This window comes from Carassius carassius, chromosome 7 (genome assembly GCF_963082965.1).
Source record: "Carassius carassius chromosome 7, fCarCar2.1, whole genome shotgun sequence".
Taxonomy (NCBI): Eukaryota; Metazoa; Chordata; class Actinopteri; order Cypriniformes; family Cyprinidae; genus Carassius; species Carassius carassius.
This window is the reverse complement of record NC_081761.1, coordinates 19,575,393-19,603,262: the sequence shown is the minus strand read 5'-3', so window position 1 is coordinate 19,603,262 and position 27,870 is coordinate 19,575,393. Positions and strand designations below refer to the sequence as shown.

Below are 27,870 nucleotides of genomic sequence, written 5' to 3'. Positions count from 1 at the left end.
AGAAGTTGTATGATTGACAGCTATATTAAACATTATACATTGACATTATAATTTTGACTGTTGTAGATGCAATTAAAAACCCTTCTGAATCTTACAGAAAAGCGTACATTTGTAAATTACTTTAGTCTCCTGGGGAATGAGCAATTTCGATTGCAATTGTACGTGTGTGAGAGAGAGTTGTAAAAGAATTACAAAAACCAAAGACATGAAAAATTAAATTTTTATGGGACCATTAGCGACAGAAACATTCTTAGGGTTTTATTGGCAGACAAGGAGTCAAGTTTCTTATTCAAAAGCTTTATTTATTTTAGATTTATTTTACATAAGAATTTGGGCTTCTAGTGCAAGGACAAAAGATTTAGTTGTATGGCTGTAGTGAAGGTTGCATCAAACAAAAACAGGAAATTACTTGGAAAAGACTCTAGTTACTGGGTCGCATGCATGTTTGGATTTTTTTTTTACTTCATATGGTTAATGATTAATTATCTAATGTGAGGATTTTGTAATAATGGAATCTTCTCCCTTTTCTGGACAACTCCATCAGTAAATAGTGTAATGTTTACCAAAAGATTACTGCACAAACTCAAACATTCATTGCATACACCCACGGAAAGCACAAGTATAAAGGGCAGCTGTGGTCCCTGCTTCTGTGTATTTGGCTTGGTTCAGCTAACCTGGATCAAGTGAACAGCTCATTATGACTGCAGTGTTACTTTCCCCGTATGCATGCTTGGCTCTAGCTCTAGCTCTGAGCAATGCGGCTCCAGTGTGAGTATCTGATACAATATCACTTTCCATCTAAAAAGGACTTTAAAGTGTTCTAAAAAGCTTTTCCTCATAGCTTTTTTAAGATCCTTAAAAGCAATGATGCAAATATAGCAAACAGTAGTTTAATCACAGCACTCTTGTTCTGTAGCCTTAGGCGTTTATATTTTTATGCATGATTCATCATTGTTTGTGATGTTGCAGAACACTACAGAGATCAATCAATAACATCGATACTGACTGGTTAAAGTCCACATCATTATATATATATTTTTATTCATGTTCCTGCCTTAATTTCACAGCCTATGCACAATAATTTAAATAATGTTTGTCCAGTAGATAGCAATTTGCTAAAGCATATGATTATGCTACATGTTTATTATTATTATTATTATTATTTGCAGTCATTTAACCAAAACTTTCTCTCAAAAGGGGTCACCAGACTTGGTCCTGGAGGGCAAGTGTCCTGCAGAATTAAGCTTCAATGGTAATCAAACACAACTGAACTAGCTAATCAAGTGCCTTGTCCAAATACCCACACTTGTGGTCTTGGCCATTTAAGAGCGCGTGCGCGACAAGAAGTAAGTGTGCAAGACTGTCCAGATCTTAAAAACGCCAAAGCGCAGTGCCCTTAATGCACACTAAATCCCCACTATATACCGATCCTGAGGGTATTTGGACAAGGCTACACTTGTGTTCTTCATCCTCACTTGAACACTTGGGCCAAATACAGGACATATGTCATAGAAGTAGTCAAGTAGTCAAGTGCAAAGACCGCAAGTGTGGGTATTTGGACAAGACTACGGTCTTACTAGGTATACTTGAAACTTCCAGGCAAGTGTGTTGAGGCAAGTTGGAGCTAAACTCTGCAGGACACTTGCCCTCTTGGACCAAGTTTGGACCAAAATCATTGAATTTTGCACTTTTATTTAAATGTTTTTCTTTATTTCAGTCACCATGATATCATGATAAAAGGTAGGTTTAAAAATCTATCACTGCTTTTTTTAGAGAGATTATGACATTCTTGGTGTGTTAAAAAAAACTGCCAAATTCTTCTTGTCACAATTCTAAAGGCTTTTACTAATACCATATTGTTATATGGATTTGTATTTTAAGGGTTACATTTGTTATGTTTGACTATCAACTGGATGTTAAGTGGCACTATATTCACTCTTGAACTACTGCATGCTCTAGATTTCACAAATTATAAATTCATGTAATGATCAACACGGTCTCACCAGCTCGTCATGTATTGGTGCTTGGTCAGGACACCTTGGCGTTGCTTTTTGACACTCAAGGTACCCCTTTATCGACAAGGGTCCTCCATTGTTTTCGGTTGTTTGTCTTAATTTAATGGTTTTCATGCATTTGTATTAATTTTAAATAATTTTATATAAATTTATACTTTCACTGGAGCACATAACCCCACGCCTACCTTAAACCTACCCTCTTCTGAATGATAAAAAAAACATGTAACTTAACAGGCAAATAAAAGTACAGTCACAGGTATTTAATGCAAAAACCTACCATAAACAAGCAGAATAAAAGCATTACAAACATGTCGTGTTGCATTCCAAGTCTTCTGAAGCCATATGATACCTTTCTGCGAAGAAGAGAGTAAAACCTAAGGTTTTATTCACTTAAAATTATCCTGCTCCGTTAACGTGGAGTGAGTGACTCCAAAGTGTCCTGACCAAGCATCAATATGTGACGAGTTTAAGTGAGACCGTGTGGCAATAATATCATCATTATAGATGCCGCAGAGGACCATTCCCATCCTGAAGGAGAGGACCACCATTATGAAAAACCTGATCGGTGTAAAGGCATTGAGTTTGATGCCATAACTCCAGATGAAAAAGGAAACACTTTCTTTTTCAAAGGTCTACTATAATAATTATTTATTTTGATTTTTTTCTCTCTCTCTCAGTATATTTTACATGGCAATACCAGGTCAAGTGGCGTTTCAAAGTTAAGATTTCTGCATTCTTTTTATTTTTTTTTTTTTAGGTGACCATTTATGGAAAGGTTTCTCTGGACCAGCTGAGCTCTCAAACAACACATTCAAAGAACTGGATGACTATCATCACCTGGGTCATGTTGATGCAGCCTTCCGCATGCACCATCAAGATGATCTCAGTGTTCATGACCACATATACTTTTTTCTGGTGCTTTTTTACAAGTCTTTTTATCTAGTCTGCTTCTATACAAATCGCCTTTTTTTCAAATCGACAAATCAACAATTTTTCTTTGCATAAAAATAAAGAACCTATCAAATATTTGTTTATATTGTTAAAACCCAAGCCTACAATCTATACTATTACAACCAAAGACATGCAAATCAGTGCTGATGATATTTTTTTTTTTTTTTTTTTATTAAGGATGACAAAGTCTTTAGCTATTATAATTACACCCTTGAGCAAGGCTACCCTGTGGAAATCCAGCAGGAGTTTCCAGGCATCCCCAGCCATCTAGATGCTGCTGTTGAGTGTCCCAAAGGAGAATGCATCACTGATTCAGTGTTGTTCTTCAAAGGTCATTTACTCACCAATTTCAATTAAAATCTTTAAAGATTGGATGGCTTTATACTGCTATTATACACCTATCATGGGTATTCCTTGGCATTGTGTGCTCAGAATTTGTTACTTTGCTTGTTTAGTATGTATGATTTGCATATTAATATATCACAATATACCTTGTTTTTTTAGATAATGAAATTTATAGCTTTGACATCAAGACAAAATCGGTTAAGAAGAAGGTGTGGGCACACTTGCCAAACTGCAAATCTGCCTTCCGCTGGCTAGAGCATTATTACTGTTTCCATGGTTACAACTTCACTAGATTCCATCCTGTTTCTGGTGATGTGATGGGAGCATACCCAAAAGATGCTCGAAAATACTTTATGAGGTGTGAAGGATTTGGTGAGTCACTTAAATGTTACTCAAAGTACACCTCTATTATATCTTCTGCTTTTAAAAATTTTTATATTGAATTTATTCTTTACCTAATGTCTAGTTGAAATGATTCCTTAGGTCATGGAGATGGTGCAAAAAGACAACGCTGCAGTGAGGTCAAGCTGAATGCTATCACCACAGATGATAAAGGGAGATCATATGCATTCCAGGGTAATATAACTTATTAATAAATTGTTATTAGTATGCAAAACTTAACTGACAAAACGTACATTATTATACAACTTCAATATTACTAAACTTACAGATGCAATGTACATGCGTTTGGACACACACCGTGATGGCAGCCACCATTTCCCTATTTCAAGGTTATGGAAGAACATTTCTGGAGTGGTGGATGCTGTTTTTGATTATGGGGATAATATGTACATTATCCAGGTAAAATCAATGAATCAATCGATCGATAATTAATAATTATGTAATTTCTACATCTCTTTGTTTTCGTATTTGTATTTAATTATGTATTTATTTATTTATTTATTTTTTGCATGAATAGGGTGATCAAGTCTACATATACAAATCAGCAGCACATTTTACACTCATAGAAGGATACCCTAAACCTCTGAAGGAGGAGCTGGGCATCGATGGTCCTGTGGATGCAGCATTTTTGTGTCCAAATCAGCACATAGTAAACGTTATTCAAGGTAGGAACAATATGTGATTTTCATCATTACATTTACATTTATTCATTTAGCTGACGCTTTTTAGCCAAAGCAACTTACAATTGCTAAATATGTCAGAGGTCGCACGCCTCTGGAGCAACTAGGGGTTAAGTGTCTAGCTCAGGGACACATTGGTGTCTCACAGTGGATTCGAACCCGGGTCTCTCACACCAAAGGCATGTGTCTTATCCACTGCGCCAACACCACCCCTGCATCATATATATACGCATACACATACATACACAGTCCACTTCAACAGATATCCCATGCTTAGGGAGGAGTGAACACTGTGTAGTGACCCTGTCATTTGGAACGTACCTTAAATAAAAGTAAACAAATCAAAGAAACAAAAAGTTCTCAAAAGAAAAATCATGTGGCATGCATCATTTTTTATCATGTACCCAACAACAGTCACTCTTCTTTTGACAGGTCAGTACACTTGACCTTAAAGGGGTCAAATGAGTTGATTAAAAAGAACATTATGTTGGGTATTTGGTGTGAGCAGTGGTTCCCAACCCTGGTCCTGGAGGCACCCCAACACTGCACGTTTTGCTTAATCAAATACACCTGACTCAGGTCATCATATCCTGATTCAGCTCATTAGTAGAGACTTCAAGACCTGAAATTGGTGTGTCATAGAAAGAAGACATGCAAAATGTGCAGTGTTGGGGTGTCTCCAGGACCAGGGTTGGGAACCACTGCTCTAGAGTAGTGGTTCTCAAACCTGTCCTTGAGGACCCCTAGCCTTGCAAATATTGTATGTCTCCCTTATCTAACACACCTGATTAATCTCATAAGCTCATTAGTAGAGACTATTAGACTGCAGTTGAATTGGGTGTCTGATAAGGGAGACATACAAAATGGGCAGGGCTAGGGGTCCTCCTGGACAGGTTTGAGAACCCCTGCTCTAGAGCATAGGTCTTCATCCCTGTTCCTGGGGACCCACTGTCCTGCACCTTTTGTGTGTCTCCCTTATCAAATACCTTATCAACCCTTATTAAACACATCTGAAGCACCTAATCAAGCTCCTCAAGATTGCTTGAAAATACAAAGGCAGATGTGCTGAAGCAGGTTGGAAATAAACTTTGCAGGAGAGTGGGTCCCCAGGAGCAGGATTGAATTTCTCTGCTTTAGAGGTTAGGATGAAAAGCGTAACAGTTGGCCAACCTGTTGCAACATGCCTTCAAAGGGGATACCAATGAGGAGCATAACTGATGTCCATCACATATGTATATTGATATCTAAATGTTTTTTTTTCTTCTCACCAACACGGTGGAATTAAAATGGAATAAAATGCCAACAATAAAAAATTAATAGCTAAGTTAGCTGATTACCTTAAAAGTACACAGATATTGCCATCATTTTATACTGCTGTTAATACTTTCTCTGAACAGCGGGTCCATTTAAACCTATTTTAGTTTTTTTTTTTTTAATAAATATTCTGACAAATATATTTGTTACACATGCAAAATTTGGCAAATATGGGTAAAACAACTGGAACAATAAAAGCTCTCTGATATTTTCACTTAGTTTTCTCAAGCATGATGCCAAATATATGCATCTAAGAAAAAAAATAAGATATTGTATGTTTTCAGTAGGCTTTTAAAATGTTCTTTTTGAGTTCCTAAACATCCGTTTTTTTGGGGACGACATCTTAATAAAATGTAGTTTTAACTTGTTTGCTATGCACCTTGTCACATAACAGCTTTTAGGCATTGTTCTGTTTTATGTTATGTCATAAATTACAAGGAGGCAGCTTCCCGCAATACAAAGTCAATGGAGAGCATTAGATTGTTCACTTCCCATCCCAGTATGGGTGTGGCCTAAATGCTCCCTGTCTCTATAGCGCTTTATACAGTACAGATTGTTTCAAAGATATAAAAATAATATTGCAGCAATATAATATATAAATTTGCCTTTGACGCGATCGACCCGTGTTTGATTCTGGTTTTTGTCAAACTTGTGCTTCTTCTTTTCCCATCAGGCATTTAAGGCATTTATTTTCAATATAAATATTTGAAAAGTGGAAATAAAATGCCTCATTAGTAATACAGTGTTATTAATGCTTAGCTGTAGGTACTGTAGGTTCCCTTTCAAACATTCACTCGGTATCTCTGTAACACCTCAGACGTGACCAACCCTGGAAGCACCAATTATGCCAGTGATGCGAGGAATCCTGCCTCACCTATATATATCGCTGCCGGCAGTCCCCACTTCATTCTCATTCTTTTCCCAATGAAGATTCTCAAGAAAGCTATCCACAGCAGTTCCTCGTAGGGAGTGGCCGCTTAACAGTTAATTGACAAGCCATTTTCTTTATGTACTTTAGGTTCTTTGTCTCATTGGTCGCTTTTTTAAACATGGCTTTTCCTTTCTTATGAGGGAATATTTTCTTTCTGCTGTCTGTTTTACTTTCTGGTGGGAATTAGCACATTGAGTGGGTTCCCATCTTTTGTCTATTTGAGCCGTTACAGCTAATTTTTCCTTCTCCCCACATCAAGCGGTGTGACGAATCAATATCTAGTGTTAGCCTCTCTGTTATGGCGACTGCGAGCCCATTCAATAGTAGAGATCCCTCTCGTCTATGCGCTTGTGGGTCGATGGTTTCGTCCAAAGACTCTAGCCCCCTGTGCATCGCTTGTCTTGGAGTTAGACATGCACAGGCCACACTGGCCAATCCTGAATGCTACCTGCACTGTTCTTTTTTCCTGTTCAATTCAATTCAATAAATTTATTGCCATGTCAACAAGTTGATAGGAATTTGTCTTGGTACAACTCTCAGACGTCAATAACCCAAAAGACAAACATCATGAGTACAGAAAACAGACAATGTACACCAACAATACCCAGCAACCAGTAAGATATTAGACCAACACCCCGCAGAAAAAAGACAAGACAATACCCATCGGCAGAGAAAGTGCACAGTGCATACAGTTAATAAAATGCTGCTAGCAGTCAGTGCAGATTCAGATGTCTGATAGCCAGAGGGTAAGTGCTGTCTCTGAAACGTGATGTAGAAGTCTTAATACTCCTATATCTTCTTCCTGATGGAAGGAGATTAAAGAGATGATGAGCAGGGTGAGAGTGGTCCGCTATGATGTTTTTAGCTTTCCTGATTATTCTGGTGGAGAAAACTGAAGAAAGTGAAGGGAGACTACAGCCTATAATTTTTGATGCTCTGCGTACTACTCTTTCCATCCTAGTTTTGTCCTGAGCGGTTGTGTGACCGAACCAGACAAGCATGGAAAAAGTGAGCACGCTTTCAATAGTTGACCTATAAAAGTGGGTCATGGCAACTCGGCTGACTCTAAACTTTTTGAGCTGCCGCAAAATGTGGAGTCGCTGGTGAGCTTTACTGATCTTAAAATTTGTGTTGAGCTCCCATGATAAGGATTCCTGGATTGTGGTCCCCAGGAACTGGAAGGAAGTGACCATCTCCACCTCCACCCCATTAATGGAGAGCGTAGAGAGGGGACTAGGAGTCCTTCTAAAATCCACAACCAGTTCCTTGGTTTTTGAGATGTTAAGTATCAAGTTATAGCTTTCGCACCATTTCACCAGCCTCTCCACTTCTCTGCGGTAGTCAGACTCATCACCATTAGTAATAAGACCAACTACAGAGGTATCGTCAGCAAACTTAAACAACAAAACTGAACTGGTGTGTGATTGACAGAATTGTGTGTATAAAGAGTACAGAAGTGGAGAAAGGACGCAGCCCTGAGGAGTGCCAGTGTTCAAAAACTTTGACTGTGAGACGTAATCACCCATTTTAACCACCTGCTTCCTATCGCAAAGAAAGTTAAAAATCCATTTGCAAAGTGATGTTCTAACACCTAGCTCCTGTAAAGTGTTAATTAGCTTCACAGGAACGATGGTGTTGAACGCAGAGCTAAAGTCCACAAAGAGGACACGTACATATGTAGATTTTGACTCCAGGTGTTGAAGAATAGAATGCAAACAGAGTGAAACTGCATCATCAACACTCCTATTTGCTCTATAAGCAAATTGGTGGGGGTCAAGTGGAATACTGAACAGGTGTTTACATATCAAACGCTCAAACACTTTCATAATGACAGAAGTTAAGGCCACAGGCCTATAATCATTAAGATATGAGATTCTATTTTTTTTTGGAACTGGAATGATCACAGCAGATTTAAAACAAGCAGGCACAATACCAAGTTGAAGAGACCAGTTAAAGATGAAAGTGAGGACAGATGTTAATTGATCAGCACAGTGTCTTAAACGTGCAGTATGGAATTTTTGGCCACCAGGGGTCACTCAATCAAAATAATAACATGAGACGTACTTTGATGACGTCGGGAAAGAGCGTAGGCTCATGGGAGTTGTTGTTCATTGGAACACGCGCTCTGTCGCTCCCCACATTCCTCACTCACTTTAACTGGATGCGTGGTGCAAGCGTCTCAGCTGCGTGGCGTGTCAGTTTTTAATTCAGCTCCCGTGTTAATAGGTTAGAGCTTGCAGACTGCCTGCGTGAGACGCGTGTCTCAGGCCTGGCTCGAGCCGCGCAGAAAACGTGTGCATGCTAGAAATAGAACCGACGCCTATTTTTCACGCGACACGCACGCGTGTTGGAAGCGTTTCCAGGCAAAATATAATAGGAAAATATGTTTATATGTAATTTTGTACACAAAAACATATTAATTCAAGACATTTTGATGTTTGAAAGTCTATAGGTTGACATAAATTCAGATACAAAATTAAAAAATTTTAATTTAAAAAATAAATAATTATCGATTTTCAAATATTGCACCTGTCAAACATAGTCTATTTTGCCGTCAATACTGTTGACGGTGTCCTTTATCAGTAGGCTTTATATTTATGTTCAACATGAAGTATAGATATTGTTGTCATGAAGACAAGAGCCTGGTCTGTCGGCGGTCTCCCTCTATGTCACCTACAGCAGCAGCAGCGCGCCACGCTTCTGGCACGCAGCAGACGCCACGCAGCCAGTGTGCCACCGGCCTTAGTATTTTGACAATCACGTATTTTCAAACGGAGAGATATATGAATTATCAGACCCCTATCAAATCAATATTCCATCTAGCTAGTAGTAATATATGTTAAAAAAACACGGTTGCCTTTCGTTAATAATTATAATTGGGCTACGTTTATACTATGATATCGAACAAGATAGTGAACTGCATTTGAAGCTACTTTATCCAGCTAGATATAGAACACATGTAGATTTACATTATACTCTACATGAGAGCTAGTCCTTCTGCGTTTTACACAAGACATCAGCGTTTCACAAAATATACGGATAGATATACATATAGTTAGCTGAATGGATGCACACCTGTTTATTAGAATGCAAGCATCTCTCTGTAGTTTCAGCTTGTCACGAAGCTCTCTATATCTTGGAAATGCAACTCCAATATTTACCCGTGTCTCGTTTCTTCTTCGTCCCAAAACCTTCTCAGGTCATTTATTTCACCCGTACATTTGCGCTTCACAGAACGTGCAGGCAAAGCATAATCATGATCCATAACTAAGTTATTGATTGAGGTATAAATACGAATATAAACAATATAAATATAAAATATAATAGTCTCGATCAAGGCTAGCTACTACTTTTTCTTCTTCGTCTCGTCTTTGCTTCTGTTCACCTTTGTATTTGGCAGTTCCGCAGGCAGTTAGATGAACTAGAGGGGTCAAAGTTTATATGACGCCATAGATGGGCGACAAAACGGAAATAAAGAAACGTGCCGTGTCTTCTAATTAAACTATAATTTTCTCCGGATTTGAAAGTTTGTGGAAACTGTCGGGATAATGTAAGTACACAACAAAAAAATATATATAACATAGATATAGTGATATCTGCTATTTTTAAAGCAGAAAAATTACATATTGCGCCTTTAAAGTGGCAGTCATTACACCGTCAGGCCCCGCCGCCTTCCTGATGTTCTGCTGACGGAGCAAGATTCTTACATCATGCTCAGAGATAGTGGGTGGAGGGTCACCCTGCTCTCTGTAGCGGGGGGTGGGGGGGGGGGGGGTGCAGGTGATTTCCACTATCAAAACGACAGTAGAAGTCATTAAGCCTCCCAGGAAGAGAGGGGTCACTGACTGGAGTATGGTGTTTGATCTTATAGTCAGTAATGTCCTGCAGCCCACGCCAGACACCTTTGATGTCATTTGCATATAGTTTATTTTCAAGCTTAGCTTTATAGGAAGCCTTGGATTTTAACACAGCTCGCTGGAATTCATATTTCAGTAATTTGTATTGTACCATATCACCACTCTTAAAAGCAGCCTGTTTTTTCTTACATAGCATTCTCACTACATTATTAAACCAGGGCATACTGTTATTAAAGACATGAACAGCTCTTGTAGGAATACAAACACTCTCACAAAATTGAATATAGGATGTGACAGTATCAGTAAAGGTGTTAATATCCTGACCATCAGACCAAAAATTACTCCATACCGTGGAGTCTAAGCAGTCCTGTAATGTGTCTATGGCTTGTGGGGACCATTTCCTAAAAAGTTTAACAGTTGGTTTCGCCACTTTAAGTTTCTGGCGATATTTTGGTATAAGAAAAATAGTGTTGTGGTCGGACTCACCCAAGGGGGCCCTGGCTACAGCATGATATGCCTCAGAAATAGGAGAATAGCATTGATCCAGTGTTTTATCCTTCCTGGTAGCGATCTGGATTTGGGGTTTGTATCTGGGGAGTGCTTTCCTCAAGGAGACATGGTTAAAATCACCCAGCACAAACATGGCAGCGTCGGGATTGTTGTTTTCAACCTCCGTGATATTATCTGCAAGTTGCTGCAAAGCAGCCGGAGCAGAGGCGTCCGGGGGAATATAAATAACCATCAGGACAACAGAAGAAAACTCTCGAGGCAAGTAGAAGGGCTTACATATCACAGTGAGAGACTCCAACTCTGGAGAGCAGGTTTGTGACAAGTTTTTGCAATCCGAACACCAGTTACTATTGATGTAGCAGCCAACCCCACCTCCACGTAATTTTTGTGAACACGCAGTGCGGTCTGCGCGGTGTAAAGAAAAACCTACCAGTTGTAATATGGAGTCCGGTAAACTTTCAACCAACCAGGTCTCACACAGGCAGATAGCGACGGCGTCCCTGAAATCTCTCTGTGTACGAATGAGCATAGAAAGTTCATCCATTTTGTTTGCCAGGGAGCGGACGTTGGAAAGAATCAGACTAGGTAGAACTGGGCGGTAGATGCGACGCCTAAGCCGGACAAGAGCGCCACCCCTCACACCCCGCTTCCGAGTCTTCCATCGTTGTTTAAGCCGTTCCTTATGTAGTTGGCAATCCGGCGGTAGATCGGGCAGGAAAACGGGCATGCTGTCCCGAATATAAAGTAATGCAGATCTGTCATACTGAACAATACCAAGGCTGGGTTCTAGGAACGTGCAGGACAACATCAAACAAACACCCAAACAGAGAGTAGTACCGAGTCGCCATTGAACGGCGCCATCTTGGATTGTAGGGTATAAGCAGTGGTGTATAAAGTACCTGAAAGTCATACTTAAGTATAAGTACAGATATCTTACCAAAATTACTTTGGTAGAAGTTGAAGTCATTTAGAATTTTAATTGAGTAAAAGTCTTGAAGTATGTGATTTTTATTGTACTCAAGTATGAAAAGTCTTTTCTCTGCCTCAGATTTGAAAGAATTCTTCTCCTGGGGGATTTCAACATCCATATGGATATAAGACTCCACAATAACAAAATACTTTTTGTCCATATTTGAGTGCTTTGAATTAAACCAACTCGTGAACTGTCCTACACATGACAAGGGCCACACTTTTGACCTTGCGATTTCCAACGGTTCATTTGTGTCTCAGTTGTCAACCTCCGATTTAGGTCTGTCTGATCACCGGGCTGTCTTTTTTAACATGGAATCACCTGACATGAACACTACCATTTCTCGCATCATTAATTATCACAAATGGAGATCTATTGAGCCCACTGATATTTCAGATTTTATTGACTATTTTAAAAACTTTTTTTTCTGATTATCTGGATGATAACGTTTCTGTGATGAATTATGTTCTCTTGTCTAGCCTGGACATGCTGGATCCCTAGAAATCATGATCTATTTCTTTTGCAAGCTCTGCTTCTTGGTACAATGATGATCTGCATGCTATGAAGACTTTGTCTCGCAAAATGCAGCGTAGATGGCGCATATCAGGTTTAATTGTTCATCACCAAGCCTGGAAAGACAGCTTACTTGAATAGAAGGCTGAAATTGTGTAAGCTAGATCTGTTTATTTTTCTCAGATAATTGTCAGCAATCAGAGAAACCCTAAACAATTGTTTCACTCAATCAACAAGCTGCTTAAATCACAGACTCTCTAATTTCCTGCTTCAACAGATGGGTCTGAGACGGGAGATTACAGGTAAGGTGGTTTATTGCCAAGCAGAGGGGTTATGAGAACACAAGTGAGGTAAATAGCTGAGGTATTTGTGACTGAAGAGTGACTGAGTAAAGATACGGTCCTTGGTGTGAGCAGAGTAGAGATCCGAGTGGCAGTGGAGGAGTTTGAGACGTAGGACGAGGGAGACTCACTCACGATGGTCACTCACGATGGTCAAAGGATGGAACTTGGAAACTCTGGAGACAGGTAAGTATCACACTGGTAGTCCTTAAAGTAAGCAGTTAGGTGAGTCCTAGATGCGAACGAGACCGTACAGTGGCTGTGTGAGTGTCTTTTATGTGCCAGTAGATTGGAGTGCTGACGAGAGGCAGGTGTGTGTGATCAGTATTCAGGTGAAGGAGTCCGCTGTGATTGGGTGGTGTTGGAGCCTGGCGTGTCTGTGACAGTAATATATTTTTTTTAGCACCAAAATTGATAATATACGTAACCACATTGTTACCACTCATACTTCTGTTGCCTCCTCCTTAAATATTTCTGTATTTTCTGGTATCGCTCTCTCTACATTAGATATTCATGACTCTCAGTCTCTATGTAATATGGTTTCCAAACTAAAGGCCACAACTTCCAGAGTTGATCCAATACCATCTTATCTGTTTAAATCATGTTTTGATTCCCTCTCTCCTGTTGTTTTGAGAATTATCAATGACTCTCTGTGCACCAGTGTTGTGCCAGCAGCACTTAAAATCACTGCTGTCACCACATGCCAAAAACTAACAACATGGACTTCGGATAATCGGAATAAATTTCGTCCCATCTCTAATCTTCCATTCCTCGCCAAAAGTTTAGAACAAAGTTGCTTATCAATTGCTTTATCATCTTTCCTCTAATTATCTTTTTGAGCCACTTCAGTCTGGATTCCATAAACTCCACAGCACTGAAACAGCATTAGTTAAGGTCACAAATGACTTGATAATGGCTTCTGATAGGGCTTGGGAGTCGTGACGTCATTTCTTTGTGCGTGGCAGCATGTTGATGACCTCCTTTACTGCTACTCGGACTACTGCGCAGTGTTTAGACGTACTCCCTCTCAACATTGAACATTGGAAATAAGGGAAATTTCCCGGGTTAATCATCCAAAATACGGGAAAAATTTCAACATTCATCTTTCTGTTGCTATCTCTCTGCTGACAGCAAAACTTCGTACTACAAAACTGCTGCATTAACTAAGCGAGTTGTGAAGCTAGGTCTAACGTGAATTTGCTTACAGATTGGCATGAATTCATGCTCTCGTAACAACCACTTTTATCTTAAAAAAGCCAACATCTCGCTTTCAAGTAAGCAAAACGATGCTTTGAAAACATCCGTTTCGCTGGAAGGGCAAGGTTGTGACAACAGGACAATAGTACAGAGATTGACAGGTCCGATAGAAGGGCTAACGGGATTGTGACGAGTGGGGCGGGGCGGAGAGCCATGGGAACGGGGCGAGGCCGGTGGAGTGATTGAGAAATGAGCGACACCTGCTCGACCCACATGTCTCGAAACCCACGGAGGAGATGGAAGGATATAAAACAGGAGCGACGACAGTGAAGGACGAGAGAGGACCAGGCCTGGATTTTAGTTTGTGTTTTGGTTCTGTTTTGTGTTTATTTTATTATTAAAGCTTTCATTTTGATTGTCTGCCAGTTCCCGCCTCCTTCTTCCTGATGATTGTGAAGTTTTAATGCGTTACATTGGTTGCCGAAACCCGGGAGAAGGAGGGACGCGCTGCTGAAGATCCCTCGCCGCTGGGGTGAACCCGCGGTGCCATCGAGCAAGCGAGGAAGTGTGCCGCCATGGGCGTTCGAGGCGGTGGGCTGGAGTGAGTTGCCGGGGACGGGCGAGCTCACTGCCGGCCACCCATGATGTGGAGGGACGGCTTGCCGTCCATGAGGGAGCGGAGGAGTCGGCGCCGTTCGCCAGGGGGCCGGAGGCTGCTTCCATCCCTGATGGAATGGGGAGGAGCAGGGAACGGGGGACACCTGCCGGCTGCCCAAAACCAGAGGAACCGTTCCGAACAAAACCATCGCCGTTCACCGGGTGGCTGAGGAGTGTCGTGCCGTCCAGTGCCACCGCCAGGTACCGCGGAGGAGATCACCCACCTGGTGGAGGGCCAGAAGTGCGTCTGGCAACCGGAATCTTTTTTTTTCTCCTCTCCCCTCTCTCGTCTCTGTCACTCCTCATCCTTCCATCTCCTTTTCTCTTGCCTCGTCTGTCCAACCCCCAGGTTCCCGCAGGTCACTGTGAGCGGTCCCCCCGGAGGGAGGGGGAGGGGGAGGGGGAGGGGGTGTAGAGTGCAGTCTCGGGAGTACCCCCCGGTCTGCGAGGGGCGATGGGGGTACGTGGCGAGTGGGGCGGGGCCGAGACCCGTGGGAACGGGGCGAGGCCGGTGGTGTGATTGAGAAATGAGCGACACCTGCTCGACCCACCGGTCTCGAGTCCCACGGAGGAGATGGAAGGATATAAAACAGGAGCGACGAAAGTGAAGGACGAGAGAGGATTAGGAGGCCTGGATTTTAGTTTGTGTTATGGTTTTGTTTGTGTGCGGCAGTCGGCCGTGAGGGGCTGCTGCGCTATTTTGTGTTTTTTATTATTAAAGCTTTCATTTGGATTGTCGTTGGATTGGTTCCCGCCTCCTTCTTCCCGATGATTGTGAAGTTTTAATGCGTTACAGGAATATTTTACTGAAAAATACTAAAATGGGAAGACAGTGGGAAAAGAGCTCAAATACGTGAGAACCCGGAAAAAACGGGAGGGTTTACAGTTACTAACTACACTTTTGAAACGCATAGTTAAAAGTACATTTGTGGGTGGTTGTTAGCACTTACTTAACTAGCAGCTAGGTGGAGCGCAGCTTACCGTTGTCCGGATTACTGTATACTGTTTGTCGGCTTTATGATCTGCAGCTCCTTAACCCATCCATTTGTGAACTGCACATGAGACTCCAATGACTTGTAGCTTCGGACCTGTTCTGAAGTGTAGGCGCTCAGAAAACAAACAAGGTAGCCGAAGATATCTGTAATGCAAAAGTGCGCCAGCAAGTCGTCGTCGGTGCTCAACTCTTTGTTTGGAATTTTTTATATGGATCCAAACTGTTAATAGTGCCGATTTTGTCCACAGACCACATACCACATTTGTCCTGGGACCCCTATTTGATGTATCCCTGTAAATATATCACACAACCTTTTCGCGAGTTTAACATCTTTTTTCTTTCTCCCAACTCTGTTTCTTCTCGTTTGACTTGCTGAATGTTTACATTCGCAAGGCCATCAACATGGCCGCCACGTTCCAGAATGCAATGCGGCCCCAAGCCCTATTATGGCCATCTATCTATATTGATTCTTCTTGATCTTAGTGCCGCTTTTGACACTATAGATCAGTGTTAATTTCGTTGACGAAGACAAAAAATATTTGTTAACAAACATTTTTTCTGTTACGAAGACAAGACGTTGACGAGCTAAAACTAATATCTGATGATAAAAACTATGACAAAATATATGCCGCGTCTTCGTTAACAAGACGATATGGGACTATAATGTTATTTGAGGACTACCTGTACATTCAAAATACATCCAATAGGCTACTTTCTTGTTCTTAAAAATGTGCGTCCCTGTCATTGGATTGAAATGAGGTAAGAGACATTTGCATATCTATTCTCAGTATGGCAGCCGCAGTGAATGGATAGACTAACTAAACGGGAAGTAGCGATCTGAAACAATGGCCTTAGCACCCGAAAGGGTACGGATGAGGTCACCAGACCTGACTCCAGTTTTCCCCAGGAGTCACAATTCGTTGTCGATTAACTTAAAGTTAGTGAAGGCGGGATAGGCGGAATCGCGCTGATAGGGGTGCTCTCTCTCGTGCACGGTCCACTTCTTCAGTTCTCATTTACAGAACAAAGTCCAAATGTCTTTTGTGTAGAATATCTCACATAAATACAGCTATGGATTAAGTGAAGGTGAACAGGTGGGTGAAAACTGAACACGTGTCAGTATTACATGCATGCCATCTTAAAGGAACAGCATTCCTAATTAAGTAGGCCTACCTATCCGTGTCATTAATGTTAATCAACAATTATTAAATAAATATTTTAAGTAAACCTAATGTATCTGTTTATGTGAGTTTAGTTTGTATCTCTTTCGTATTTGTCTTATCTTGTTCTGCTTCTTTTTCATAAAATTATAAATGATTAAATATACATGAACTATAATTTTTTATAAGTTGCTCCCTTTTCACTACTATTGAAGGGATAGTTCACCCAAAAATGAAAATTGTCATCATTTATTCAAGTTTTTCCAAATTCAATCCTTGATTCAAATTTATCGTAGAGTACATGGAAAATAACTACAAAAAAAAATTTGGTAACTGCAGTTTGACTAAAAGTAATGACTAAAAGTTGACAAAAATACAATGACTTTTCGTCGACTAAAACTATTTAAGACTCATATGACTAAAATGCGACTAAGACTATTAAGCATTTTCATCTCATGATAAAGACTAAGACTAAATCAATAATACCTGTCAAAATTAACACTGCTATATATCACTCTATTTTAATCACCGATTTAGAGACTAACTGAGTTTCTGATTCTGCATTAAAGTGGTTTAAGTCCTAGCCCTCTGATCATAAGCAGTTTCTTGTGATGGGTGATTGAGGTCATTGTGGTGCACTCTGGTGTTCCCCAGGGATAAGTTTTGGGCCCTTTACTTTTTAGTATTTACATTTATCCATTTGGGCAACTTTTCAGAACACTTGCTCTTAACTTTCACTTTAATGGCGATGACACTAAGATCTATATACATACCAAACCTGATGTCATTATGCCTGTGTCTCTTCTTTCTCAATGTTTTACTGAGATTAAAAAATGGATGTCTGAAAATGTTCTCTGTCTAAACAGTGACAAGACTAAAGTGATGCTTATTGGTTCACCTCATCTGTTACGTAAAGCAGAGTCCATAACCTTAAGTGTGGATGTGTCGGGTCTCGGGGCTAATCACCTGTCTTTTTGGTGGGTGTGTGTGTGTTGGGATGGTTTGACAGCTCACCGCGTCTGCCTGTTTGTGTTTTCCCTGCCTCCCTTGTTTCCCCGTTGTTTACCTTAATTGCTCGCCACCTGTTCTCTATGTCCTTCTAATTTTTTCCCCTTTATTATTCCCTGTGTTTCTCTGTCTATTGTCAGACTGTTGTATTCATACCAATAGCTCTGATCATCTAGCAGCTCTTTGAACTCACCTTGTCGTGTCTTGTCCTCAGGCTCCAGTGTGTTTAGTTGATTCTTCTGCCCTTGTTCTTACAAGCCTTGAGCTCCTAGTAGCTTCCAGCTGTTCATCCCTCGGATCCGGCGGTTATACGTACTTCTGTGAAACGTGACTCATCTGCTACTCATCCTGTCACTGCGAGTGAAACCTGTGAAACGTGACTCATCTGCTACTCATCCGGTCACTGCGAGTGAAACCTGTGAAACGTGACTCATCTGCTACTCATCCTGTCACTGCGAGTGTAACCTGTGAACTGTGACTCTTCTCCTCTGTTTTGAATAAAGCCTTGAGTTTACCCGCATCTGAATCCAGCCTGCTTTCTCCTGACAGAACAGTCTGACCAGATTATGGATTCAGCGGGATCTGATCCGCTTCGCTCGGCTCTCGTTCAACAGGGAGTGTTGTTAGGGCAGCATGCCACCCAGCTCAACACCACCACGCAGGATGTGGACGTTCTCAGTGCCCGAGTCTCCGAACTCCTCACACGGGTGGACGATCTTCAGCGAGAGGCAACGAGCCGGGGGCCCGGTCCTCACACCGGTATGTCACACGAGTCCGAACCCCATGCCAACAATCCACCGGTCTACGATGGCTATCCTAACGCCTGTCAAGCGTTTCTCTCCCAATGCTCGCTGGTGTTTTCTCTGCAGCCCCGGTGTTACGCAAATGAAGAGACCAAGGTGGCTTATGTACTTACACTCCTCTCGGGCCGTGCCCGCGAATGGGGAATCGCCGTATGGAGATCGCGGGCTCCCTGTTGTGCCACCTTCGCGGATTTCAGTCTAGAGATGGCCAAATTGTTTGATCGCTCTGCTCAGGGTGACGAGGCGGCGGCCCAGTTATCACGACTGTCACAGGGGAGGAGCTCCGTCACTGACTATGCCATCCAGTTCCAGACTTTAGCTGCGGCATGCGGCTGGAATGAGAGCGCGCTGCGCGCTCATTTTCTTGAGGGGTTGGATTTCGCCATTTCGGATGAACTCGCAGCCATAGAGCTCCCGCGGGAATTGGATAGGCTCATTAGTCTCGCGCTCCGCATTGAGGGTCGTCTCAGCCAGCGCCTCAAACAACGGCAAACACCCGCCCCGTGGCGCCACCTAGAGGAGGAGTTGCAGTTGGGTCGTCTACGGCTTACACCATGGCAGAAGCAGGAGCGTCTGTCGTCGGGTGCGTGTCTATACTGCGGCAAGGGAGGCCACTTCGCCCTTCAGTGCCCGTTAAAAGCCAGGGCCCACCAGTGAGGCGGAGAGTCCTGGTGGGCACGGTTCTCAGCTCAAGCTCTCCTGCAGCACGCACTCAGCTGCCATTCCAACTCTCCTTCCAGAGTCGTTTACACACTGGACACACTGCCCTTGTGGACTCAGGGGCTGAGGGGAACTTCCTGGGTGCTGCCTCTGCTCAACGTTGGAGAATCCCGCTTGTTCCTTTGACTAGTCCCGTTTCAGCATGGTCATTAGCTGGCCGTCCCCTTACCACCATCACCCACGTCACTCCCAAGATAGATCTCCATATTGCTGGCAGTCATCATGAGCGGATTGAACTGTTTATTATTGATTCCCCTAAGGCTCCTTTAATTCTGGGACACCCATGGTTGCACAAGCACAATCCCCACATTGATTGGGTCAGTAATTCTGTTTTAGCCTGGAGTCAGTCTGTGTTTGGGTGCTGCTTGTTGTCCTGTCTCTGTGTCTTGTGTTCCTCAGGAGGATTCCTCTGACCTGACTGGTGTTCCGGCGGAGTACCATGATCTTCGGGCGGTCTTCAGTAAGGCCCGGGCCACCTCGCTACCTCCGCATCGCCCTTACGACTGTGCCATTGATCTCTTCCCGGGCTCTTCTCCGCCTAAGGGTCGTTTATATTCCCTTTCAGGTCCTGAGAGAGAGGCCATGGACAAGTACATACGTGAGTCACTTCAGGCTGGGCTCATCCGCCATTCCTCCTCTCCCCCTGGTGCAGGGTTTTTTTTTGTTCAGAAGAAGGACGGCTCCCTGCGCCCCTGTATTGATTACAGAGGTTTGAATGACATTACTATCAAGAACAGGTACCCCCTACATTTAATGTCTTCTGCTTTTGAATTATTACAGGGAGCTCGGGTCTTCACCAAGTTAGACCTGCGCAACGCCTACCACTTGGTGCGCATTCGGGAGGGGGATGAGTGGAAGACGGCATTTAACACCCCTTCGGGTCACTACGAGTACTTGGTTCTTCCATTTGGTCTGACCAATGCTCCAGCCGTTTTCCAGGGACTCGTCAACAGCGTGTTGGGTGACATGATTAATCAATTTGTCTTTGTGTATTTGGATGATATTTTGATTTTTTCCTCTTCTCTCCAATTACACACCCAGCATGTCAGACGGGTTCTCCAGCGGTTACTAGAGAACCAGTTGTTTGTCAAGGCGGAGAAGTGCGAATTCCACGCTGAGTCAGTTACGTTCCTTGGCCATATTATTTCTACGGAGGGGATCAATCCTGATCCCGCTAAGATTGAAGCTGTTGCCCAGTGGCCTGTCCCTGACTCCCGGAAGGCTCTGCAGCGTTTCCTGGGTTTTGCCAACTTCTATCGGCGTTACATCCGGAATTTTGGTCAGATCGCTACACCGCTGACAGCCTTAACCTCCACTAAGGTGTCCTCCAGGTGGAACCGGGAAGCGCAGGTAGCCTTTGACATTTTAAAGTCCCGTTTTGTCTCTGCACCTGTTCTGATGGTTCCAGATCCGGAGGCCCAGTTCATTGTCGAGGTTGATGCTTCGGACGTTGGGGTTGGCGCAGTTCTATCTCAGCGTTCCCTCCATGATGGGAAGGTTCATCCTTGTGCATTCTTCTCTCGTCGTCTCAGCCCTGCAGAACGTAACTATGACATCGGCAACAGAGGGCTGCTGGCAGTACGATTGGCCTTGGGTGAGTGGCATCATTGGTTGGAGGGGTCAGCGCAGCCCTTCTTGGTCTGGACGGATCACAAGAACCTTGAATACATCCGTTCGGCCAAGAGGCTGAGCTCGCGTCAGGCCCGCTGGGCACTCTTCTTTGCCAGATTCAACTTCACCCTCTCGTACCGGCCGGGATCTAAGAACACCAAGCCTGATGCCCTCTCTCGCCTGTTCGGTGCTCCGGGGGGGGAGTTTGCGGCCGAGGCCATCCTTCCTGAGGGGGTGGTGGTCGGGGCTCTTTCGTGGGGTATCGAGCAGCGAGTTGAGGAGGCCGGTCGAGGGGTGCAGTTGCCGGGAGAGTGCCCGGCGGGCAGGTTGCCGGTGCCGGCTGCGCTGCGCTCTGAGGTCCTTGAGTGGGGTCACTCATCCAGGTTAGTCTGCCATCCAGGTATTCGGAGAACATTGTCTGCCATCCAACAGCGTTTTTGGTGGCCTACTATGGCCGCAGATGTTAGACAGTTTGTGTTGGCCTGCCCCACATGTGCCCAAAGTAAGCCTGTCAATCGCCCTCCTGATGGTCTACTGCATCCTCTCCCTATCCCTTCCTGTCCTTGGTCACACATTGCCCTTGATTTCGTCTCTGGGCTTCCTCCGTTGAAAGGAAACACTGTAGTTCTCACGGTGGTGGATCGCTTTTCCAAAGCGGTTCATTTTATTCCCCTGCCCAAGCTACCCTCCACCCGGGAGACCGCCCAACTGGTGGTGGATCACGTCTTCCGTCTCCACGGGTTACCGGTGGATGTGGTTTCTGATAGGGGTCCCCAGTTCGTCTCCCGGTTCTGGAGGGAATTTTGTAGACAGATTGGGGCCTCTGCTAGTCTGTCATCTGGTTTTCATCCTCAGACCAATGGGCAGTGTGAGCGGGCCAACCAGGATCTAGGAAGAATGATCCGCTGTCTAGCATCCAACAATCCGAGTTCCTGGTGTCAGCAGCTCTCCTGGGCAGAATACGCCCATAACACCCTTCCTGCGGCCGCCTCAGGTATGTCTCCTTTTGAGTGCGCTGTTGGTTATAATCCACCTCTGTTCCCATCACAGGAACCCGACGCAGCAGTTCCATCCGCCCTGGCTTTCGTCCAGCGCTGCCGTCGCACCTGGGAGAGAGTCAGGAGGATTTTGGTCCAAACCTCTGACAGAACCAAGGCTGCAGCTGATCGTCGCCGGTCCTCTCCCCCTACCTATGTGTGTGGTCAACGGGTTTGGCTCTCTACCAAGGATCTGCCTCTCCGGCGCCTTCTCGTAAGCTGGCACCCAGATTCATTGGGCCTTTCCGCATCACCAAGGAGACAGGATGGATCTGCTTTACAAAATCTGGGGGTGATATTTAACACCAATTTAATATTTGGTCACCATGTTCGTAACACAGTCAAAGCATGTTTTTTTTTCATCTCAGAAACATTGCCAAATTACGTCCCATGTTGACTTTCTCTGTGGCTGAAAAGTTAATCAACACTTTTGTTTTTTTTCACATATTGATTATTGTAATGCTTTGCTGGCTAGAGTTTCCAAAGCTACGCTATGTAAATTACAGTTGGTACAAAATTCAGCTGCTAGACTTCTGCCTAGGACCAGTGCAAGCGAGCACATCACATCTTTAATGTAAAAATTGCACTGGCTTCCTGTTAGTTTTCGTATTGATTTAAAAATTTTCATGCTCACTTATAAGGCCTTGAATAATTTGGCCCCTAAATATTTGTGTGAGCTTTTAACCCCCTACACTCCTACACGTGCTCAACGCTCTTCTGAAGCTGGTCTTTTAACTGTCCGAACAACACGGCTAAAAGCTAAGGGTGATTTGGGCTTTTTCTTCTTTGGCTTCTAAATTGTGGAATTCCCTGCCCTCTGAGATTAGGAATGGAGAATCCCTTAGTGTTTTTAAATCATCCCTTAAAACATACTTTTTTAAGGTAGCTTTTATGTGATTCATGTGATTACTTCCTTTGTTATTATATTGGTCAATCTTTTTATTTCATTGTTTGGTTAGTTTTTTACTGCCTGCACTGTTATGTGTATCTTTTAATTTCATATTATTTATGTAAGTTGCTTTTAGATGATACTTTTAAAGGCACTATATAAAATAAACTATATTATTATTATTATTAAATCTTAAATGTGCAAAATGGAAAAGAAGCAAATAAATATATATGTAAAAATGTTCACAATGTATGACAGCAAGTGAATGTTAATAAGTCATTGAGATTCAATCGATTCATTCAAATGGCTGATTCGTTCAGAAACAAAACATTTGACTGTGGGTGCGTTCGACTTGAAGCTCGGCTACAGACGGCGATCGGCGAGAGTAGCCGCTTGCAGTCGGGGGCGGAGTTGAAAACGGATCCGTCAAGCCGGACACTTTCTGCTCCCGTTAGTGACACTCACTTGGTGTTTGCATACTTTGTCATAGATTAAGTGAATTAAATGCAGTAGTTGTAAAATACACAGATGTTTTAGAAACTTGTTCATGAGCAACAGAAACTGTTTTTACATTCTGCTTATATTTTCGATATAAGTAGCGCCATATTTTCAAGTATAAAGTTCAACATAGACATATACTATTTAAATACTAATACAGTGGGCCATATATGCTCTTATCAGTGTTGTGTGATAAACGGGACTCAGTACAACAGTGCGGTACCTTGATGCCACACGTGACAGTCTTGTGGTGTCGGCGCCTTCTGAACTAGGACAAAATTTCTAACCGGCATGCACTGCTACAAGTCAGATAGCGATCGGATTGTGCAATGCTGCGTGAAGTCGAACGCACCTTGTGTTAATGAGTGAATCACTGAATCATTTATTCAGCTGATTCATTCAAAAAGCTGATTCATTCAATAAGTAAACACTGTCCATTTCTTAGAGACACAAAGCAGTGCTGTGATCTTTGTTTGGAACAATTTTCATGGGCAGAATTGAAAAAAAAAAGCAATATTATGTCTAAAATGTAAGTCACTTACTGATTTACTGAACTTTTATAAAATGATTATTAAATGTGTTAATGCTGATATCTGCAGAAAAACAGTTATCTTTGTGATATAGATTAAGTTAACTAGACCTACATTAAAGGTGTTAGAGCACTTTTAAATTATATAAAAATAAAATGCATACATAAGCATTTTTGCTGTCTACCATTTAGAATGCCTAGAATATTGAGTTTTAATAGACTAATAAATCAATGTGCATGCACTCTGTGTGTGATTTGGTGAAAGCCTACTTGATAACATCAGATTGCACATCATTTCAATAACACTTACCATATAATCGCAGACGATGCTGTACATCGCACACCCCAGCCTTGACTTGAGTGGAAAATGAAATAATTAGAGAGAAAAGAGAGAGAGAGAAAACTTTATTAATCCCGAAAGGGAAACTGGTTTGCCACCAACTTAAAACATTAGCAGTTGTGCATGGCGTGCACTTGTTTACACATGAGCAAAGGTGTTTTTTTAGGAGTCTAACTTGCAAACGCCAGACCACTGATTCGTCAAACCTGCTTTCCTGTAACGAATATACTTAGGGGAAAAAGTATACATTTAAAAAGTATACATTTTAATTAGGAAATGTAGTGGAGTAAATGTAAAAGTTGGCCGAAATATAAACACTCAAGTTAAGTACAGATACTCCCTAAAAAATACTTAAGTACTGTAACGAAGTATTTTTACTTTTTGAGTTTGACAATGTTCATTGTCTGTTAAATTGATTTTTCTGTAGATTTCTGCCATATGTACATAAACTGACCGTAACCACGGAAACATAATTTTCTGTAAAGTTGCTTTGCAACGATTTGTATTGTAAAAAGCACTATACAAATAAACTTGAATTGAATTGTGTTTTTAATGACAGCTTTCCTAAAAATATCCTATTGCTAAAATAAGAAATATCCCTATATATCACCTTGCTGACAGTATTGGAATGTATCACAATATATCGTATTGGAACCCCTGTGTCGTGAAATGTATCGTATCGCCAGATTCTTGGCAATACACAGCCCTAGATACCTTGCTGAAGTTATCAGAGAACTTGGGTCCGGACCTCTGTAAATCTTTCATAAAATTTGCTCTCTAAATGCCTAATTTACTGTTTGACTCCTCCATATGATTGTCTGCATGACATTTAATTCAGTTTAGACAGTTTGCAAAAATGTTGAGTCAGTTGCCAAATGCAGCTATTATAAGCCTTTTGTGGACCCAGCACCCCTAAGCCTGACTACGGCCATGTGATTAACCTAACGATTTTGTCCCAGTAAAGTGGCATTCATCTAAAAAAATTTTTTTTATAATTTTTGCATTTTTTTTTTTACACTCAATATGTTGTTACATGCTATTTCGAACACAGCCCTTGTGTTTCCCATCTTGCAAGTCAGGTCGTCTGTTTGTCTTGTCATTTTTGTGAGCTCAGTTCTGTCTACCCTGTTTACCTGCACCTTGTATTTTTGTAATTAACAAATGAAGAATTTATTTGCAAAAACAGATAACTCCGTTTTGTAAATTTTTCAAAAATCATGTATGTATATATATATATATATATATATATCAGTGATGCACGGGTCCATGTATTGATAACCCGCACCCGACCGACGTTTTCAACCGCCTGCAACTCGGACCGCAAAAAGAATAAACGAAAATATTGTACCTGACCCACTTCCTGACCCGCATTTTTAAAAAGCAGTAAATGCTCATCGTAGCATCATTGGGCCATAGGAACGTAGGCAAAACTAACTAGGCAAAACAAAAAACAAAAAATTCCAACAAACCTTAATATATTATAATTTTGTCAGGAATTATAAAAAATTGTCAGTAAGCTCATAATTTGTACTAAAATAGTCTAGTCTGGCTATGTCTATTTGTATGTTTCTGCAAGGTCAGCAGACATATGGCTCGGGTTTGTTCCGATCAGAGCTCGTGAGCGGAGAGCACAGTTCTGAATATCCCGCTCCGCTCGCTCATTCTGTGGGGTCTCGCTCAACCCAGAACGGCCTGCTGGTTCGAAAGTATGCAAGGAGTCATTTTATTGTTTAGTAATAAACTGGTGTTTTCTGTGTTGCTGCAAAGATGAAGTTGACGATGCAGACTCGCCATGAACACCAGAGAGAAATGCACATTTCATATGGATTACATCATCAGAGAGTAGCCCATTTATTTTGGTTTGAATTTTTTCGTTTAAAAGAAGACATTTCAAGCTGTCTGTAATATATATCCTATATTTCTCAAATCTGTGAGGCACACGCTGAGTTTAGTTCACATGCAATGCAAGTGATCCTGCCGGCGCCTACATTGTCTGCTAGGCTATATATTTGCTTCTTATTTATTAAATACGGGCAACTGATTGATAAAACATTGATAAAAATTAAGATACAATTTATACAAAACGAAAATCTTTTAAAAAGAGTTTTCTATAAAACAAAATTTAATGAAGTCGTCAAAATAATGTTTTACCAAAAACAGCGACGTTGCTCCCCATGCAGTCTTCTTTGCCGCCTCCATCTCTACGTACAGACTGAGCTCGTGCATCATCTTCATGCCAGTTATTCAGCCAATAAAGTGTAGGCCTATGTATTTCAAAAATGTGTCTAATACTAGGACACTAAGACCTGACCGACCGCGACCCGAATATCATTAAAAATATTTTTGAATGACTCATAACCGCGGGCAACCACGGGCGACCGCAGGCACCCGCTCATTTTGGATCAACCCGCGCATCACTGATATATATATATATATAATGTTTTTATTGGGTTTTATTGTGTTAGTTAGTTTTTTTTTTTTTTTTTTACCTAATCAAAATAACCTCACTGCAGTGTGATTGAAATAATTGGAATGCACAATTAAAAAACGTGGTTCTTGAAAATTGTTAAAAATTTAGTTATATGTTTTTGCAAATTAACTCTTTAAATATAAAAATTGCTGCTCTCCTGTGTCTCTCAGTTCCTGACATGACAATTGTCTCATTCTCCTTCTCAGGTCAAAAGATGTATGACATTGATCTTGCGGCCACCCCTCGAGCTGTTAAAATGGAGAGACCTATTCCCATTCCCAAAATTGATGCTGGCTTCTGTGATGCTGAAGGTGTAAAGGTGTTTATTGGTCCAGAATACTATTCATATCAAAACCCAATGATTCTAGTTATGGGCAAGATCAAACCTACACCTCAAAAGATCTCAAAAGAAAAATTTGGCTGTGAAGAATAAAAGCAAGGCAAGGAAAGAGCTTCAATTCAGTTCAGTTCAGTCCAATTCAGTTCAATTCAACACTTAATTTATCCCTTAGGGGCAGTTCATAAGGGCACATGGAGTAACATAAATAAATAAATAAATAAATAAATAAATAAATAAATAAATAAATAAATAAATGTATGTTTATACAACCATTTGAAAATAAAATTATGAGGAAAGTTACTGTGTAGTAAAAATGGGGATCCGAGATGGTTGGGGTTTTAAAAGCTGCACCATTTATGGGACAGAGGTTGCCTTCCTCCTTTGTGATCTGCATCCTGGGCAGTTAAAGGGTTAGTTCACCCAAAAATGAAAATTAGCCTGTGTCACCCTCAAAGCATCCTAGGTGTATATGACTTACTTCTTTCAGACTAATTCAGTCTGAGTTATATAAAAAGTTATTCTTGCACTTCTTGACTAGCAAATCTTATATGGTAGAATTTATTAATTTAAATGTAAAATTCATTTTAGAATGTTGAACCAAACTTTGTAGGTTTAATTAAAATCAGGTCATTTGCAGGTCAATCAGATGTCAGATGTTACATGATCAAACATAGAGTAAATAAGATCTTAGTGACAACTAAAATAAATGAATTTAGAGCAAATAAAGAGCAATAAAACTAATAAATAAACAAACGAATTTTTTTTATGGATACGTACTAACAAAATAA

At 41.7% G+C, this 27,870-nt stretch overlaps 1 protein-coding gene across 1 annotated transcript; it reads left to right on the top strand.

The window, feature by feature from the left end:
* Positions 1–682: 682 nt before the first annotated feature.
* hpxb (hemopexin b) lies at positions 683–27,539 on the top strand. The gene is made up of 10 exons (XM_059554088.1): positions 683–768; positions 1,718–1,740; positions 2,520–2,645; positions 2,773–2,930; positions 3,144–3,297; positions 3,471–3,683; positions 3,795–3,887; positions 3,982–4,112; positions 4,231–4,378; positions 26,949–27,539. The coding sequence occupies exons 1-10, from the start codon at positions 698–700 to the stop codon at positions 27,173–27,175; spliced, it is 1,344 nt and encodes a 447-aa protein (XP_059410071.1). The 5' UTR covers positions 683–697; the 3' UTR covers positions 27,176–27,539.
* The last annotated feature ends 331 nt before the right edge of the window (positions 27,540–27,870 follow it).

Excerpts from the sequence above, each read along its gene's own strand:
- hpxb (XM_059554088.1), top strand. The coding sequence starts at position 698 with ATGACTGCAGTGTTACTTTCCCCGTATGCATGCTTGGCTCTAGCTCTA. Across the intron at positions 1,741-2,519 it reads CCATGATATCATGATAAAAG|ATGCCGCAGAGGACCATTCC; the intron begins GTAGGTTTAAAA and ends TCATCATTATAG. Across the intron at positions 2,931-3,143 it reads ACCACATATACTTTTTTCTG|GATGACAAAGTCTTTAGCTA; the intron begins GTGCTTTTTTAC and ends TTTTTTATTAAG.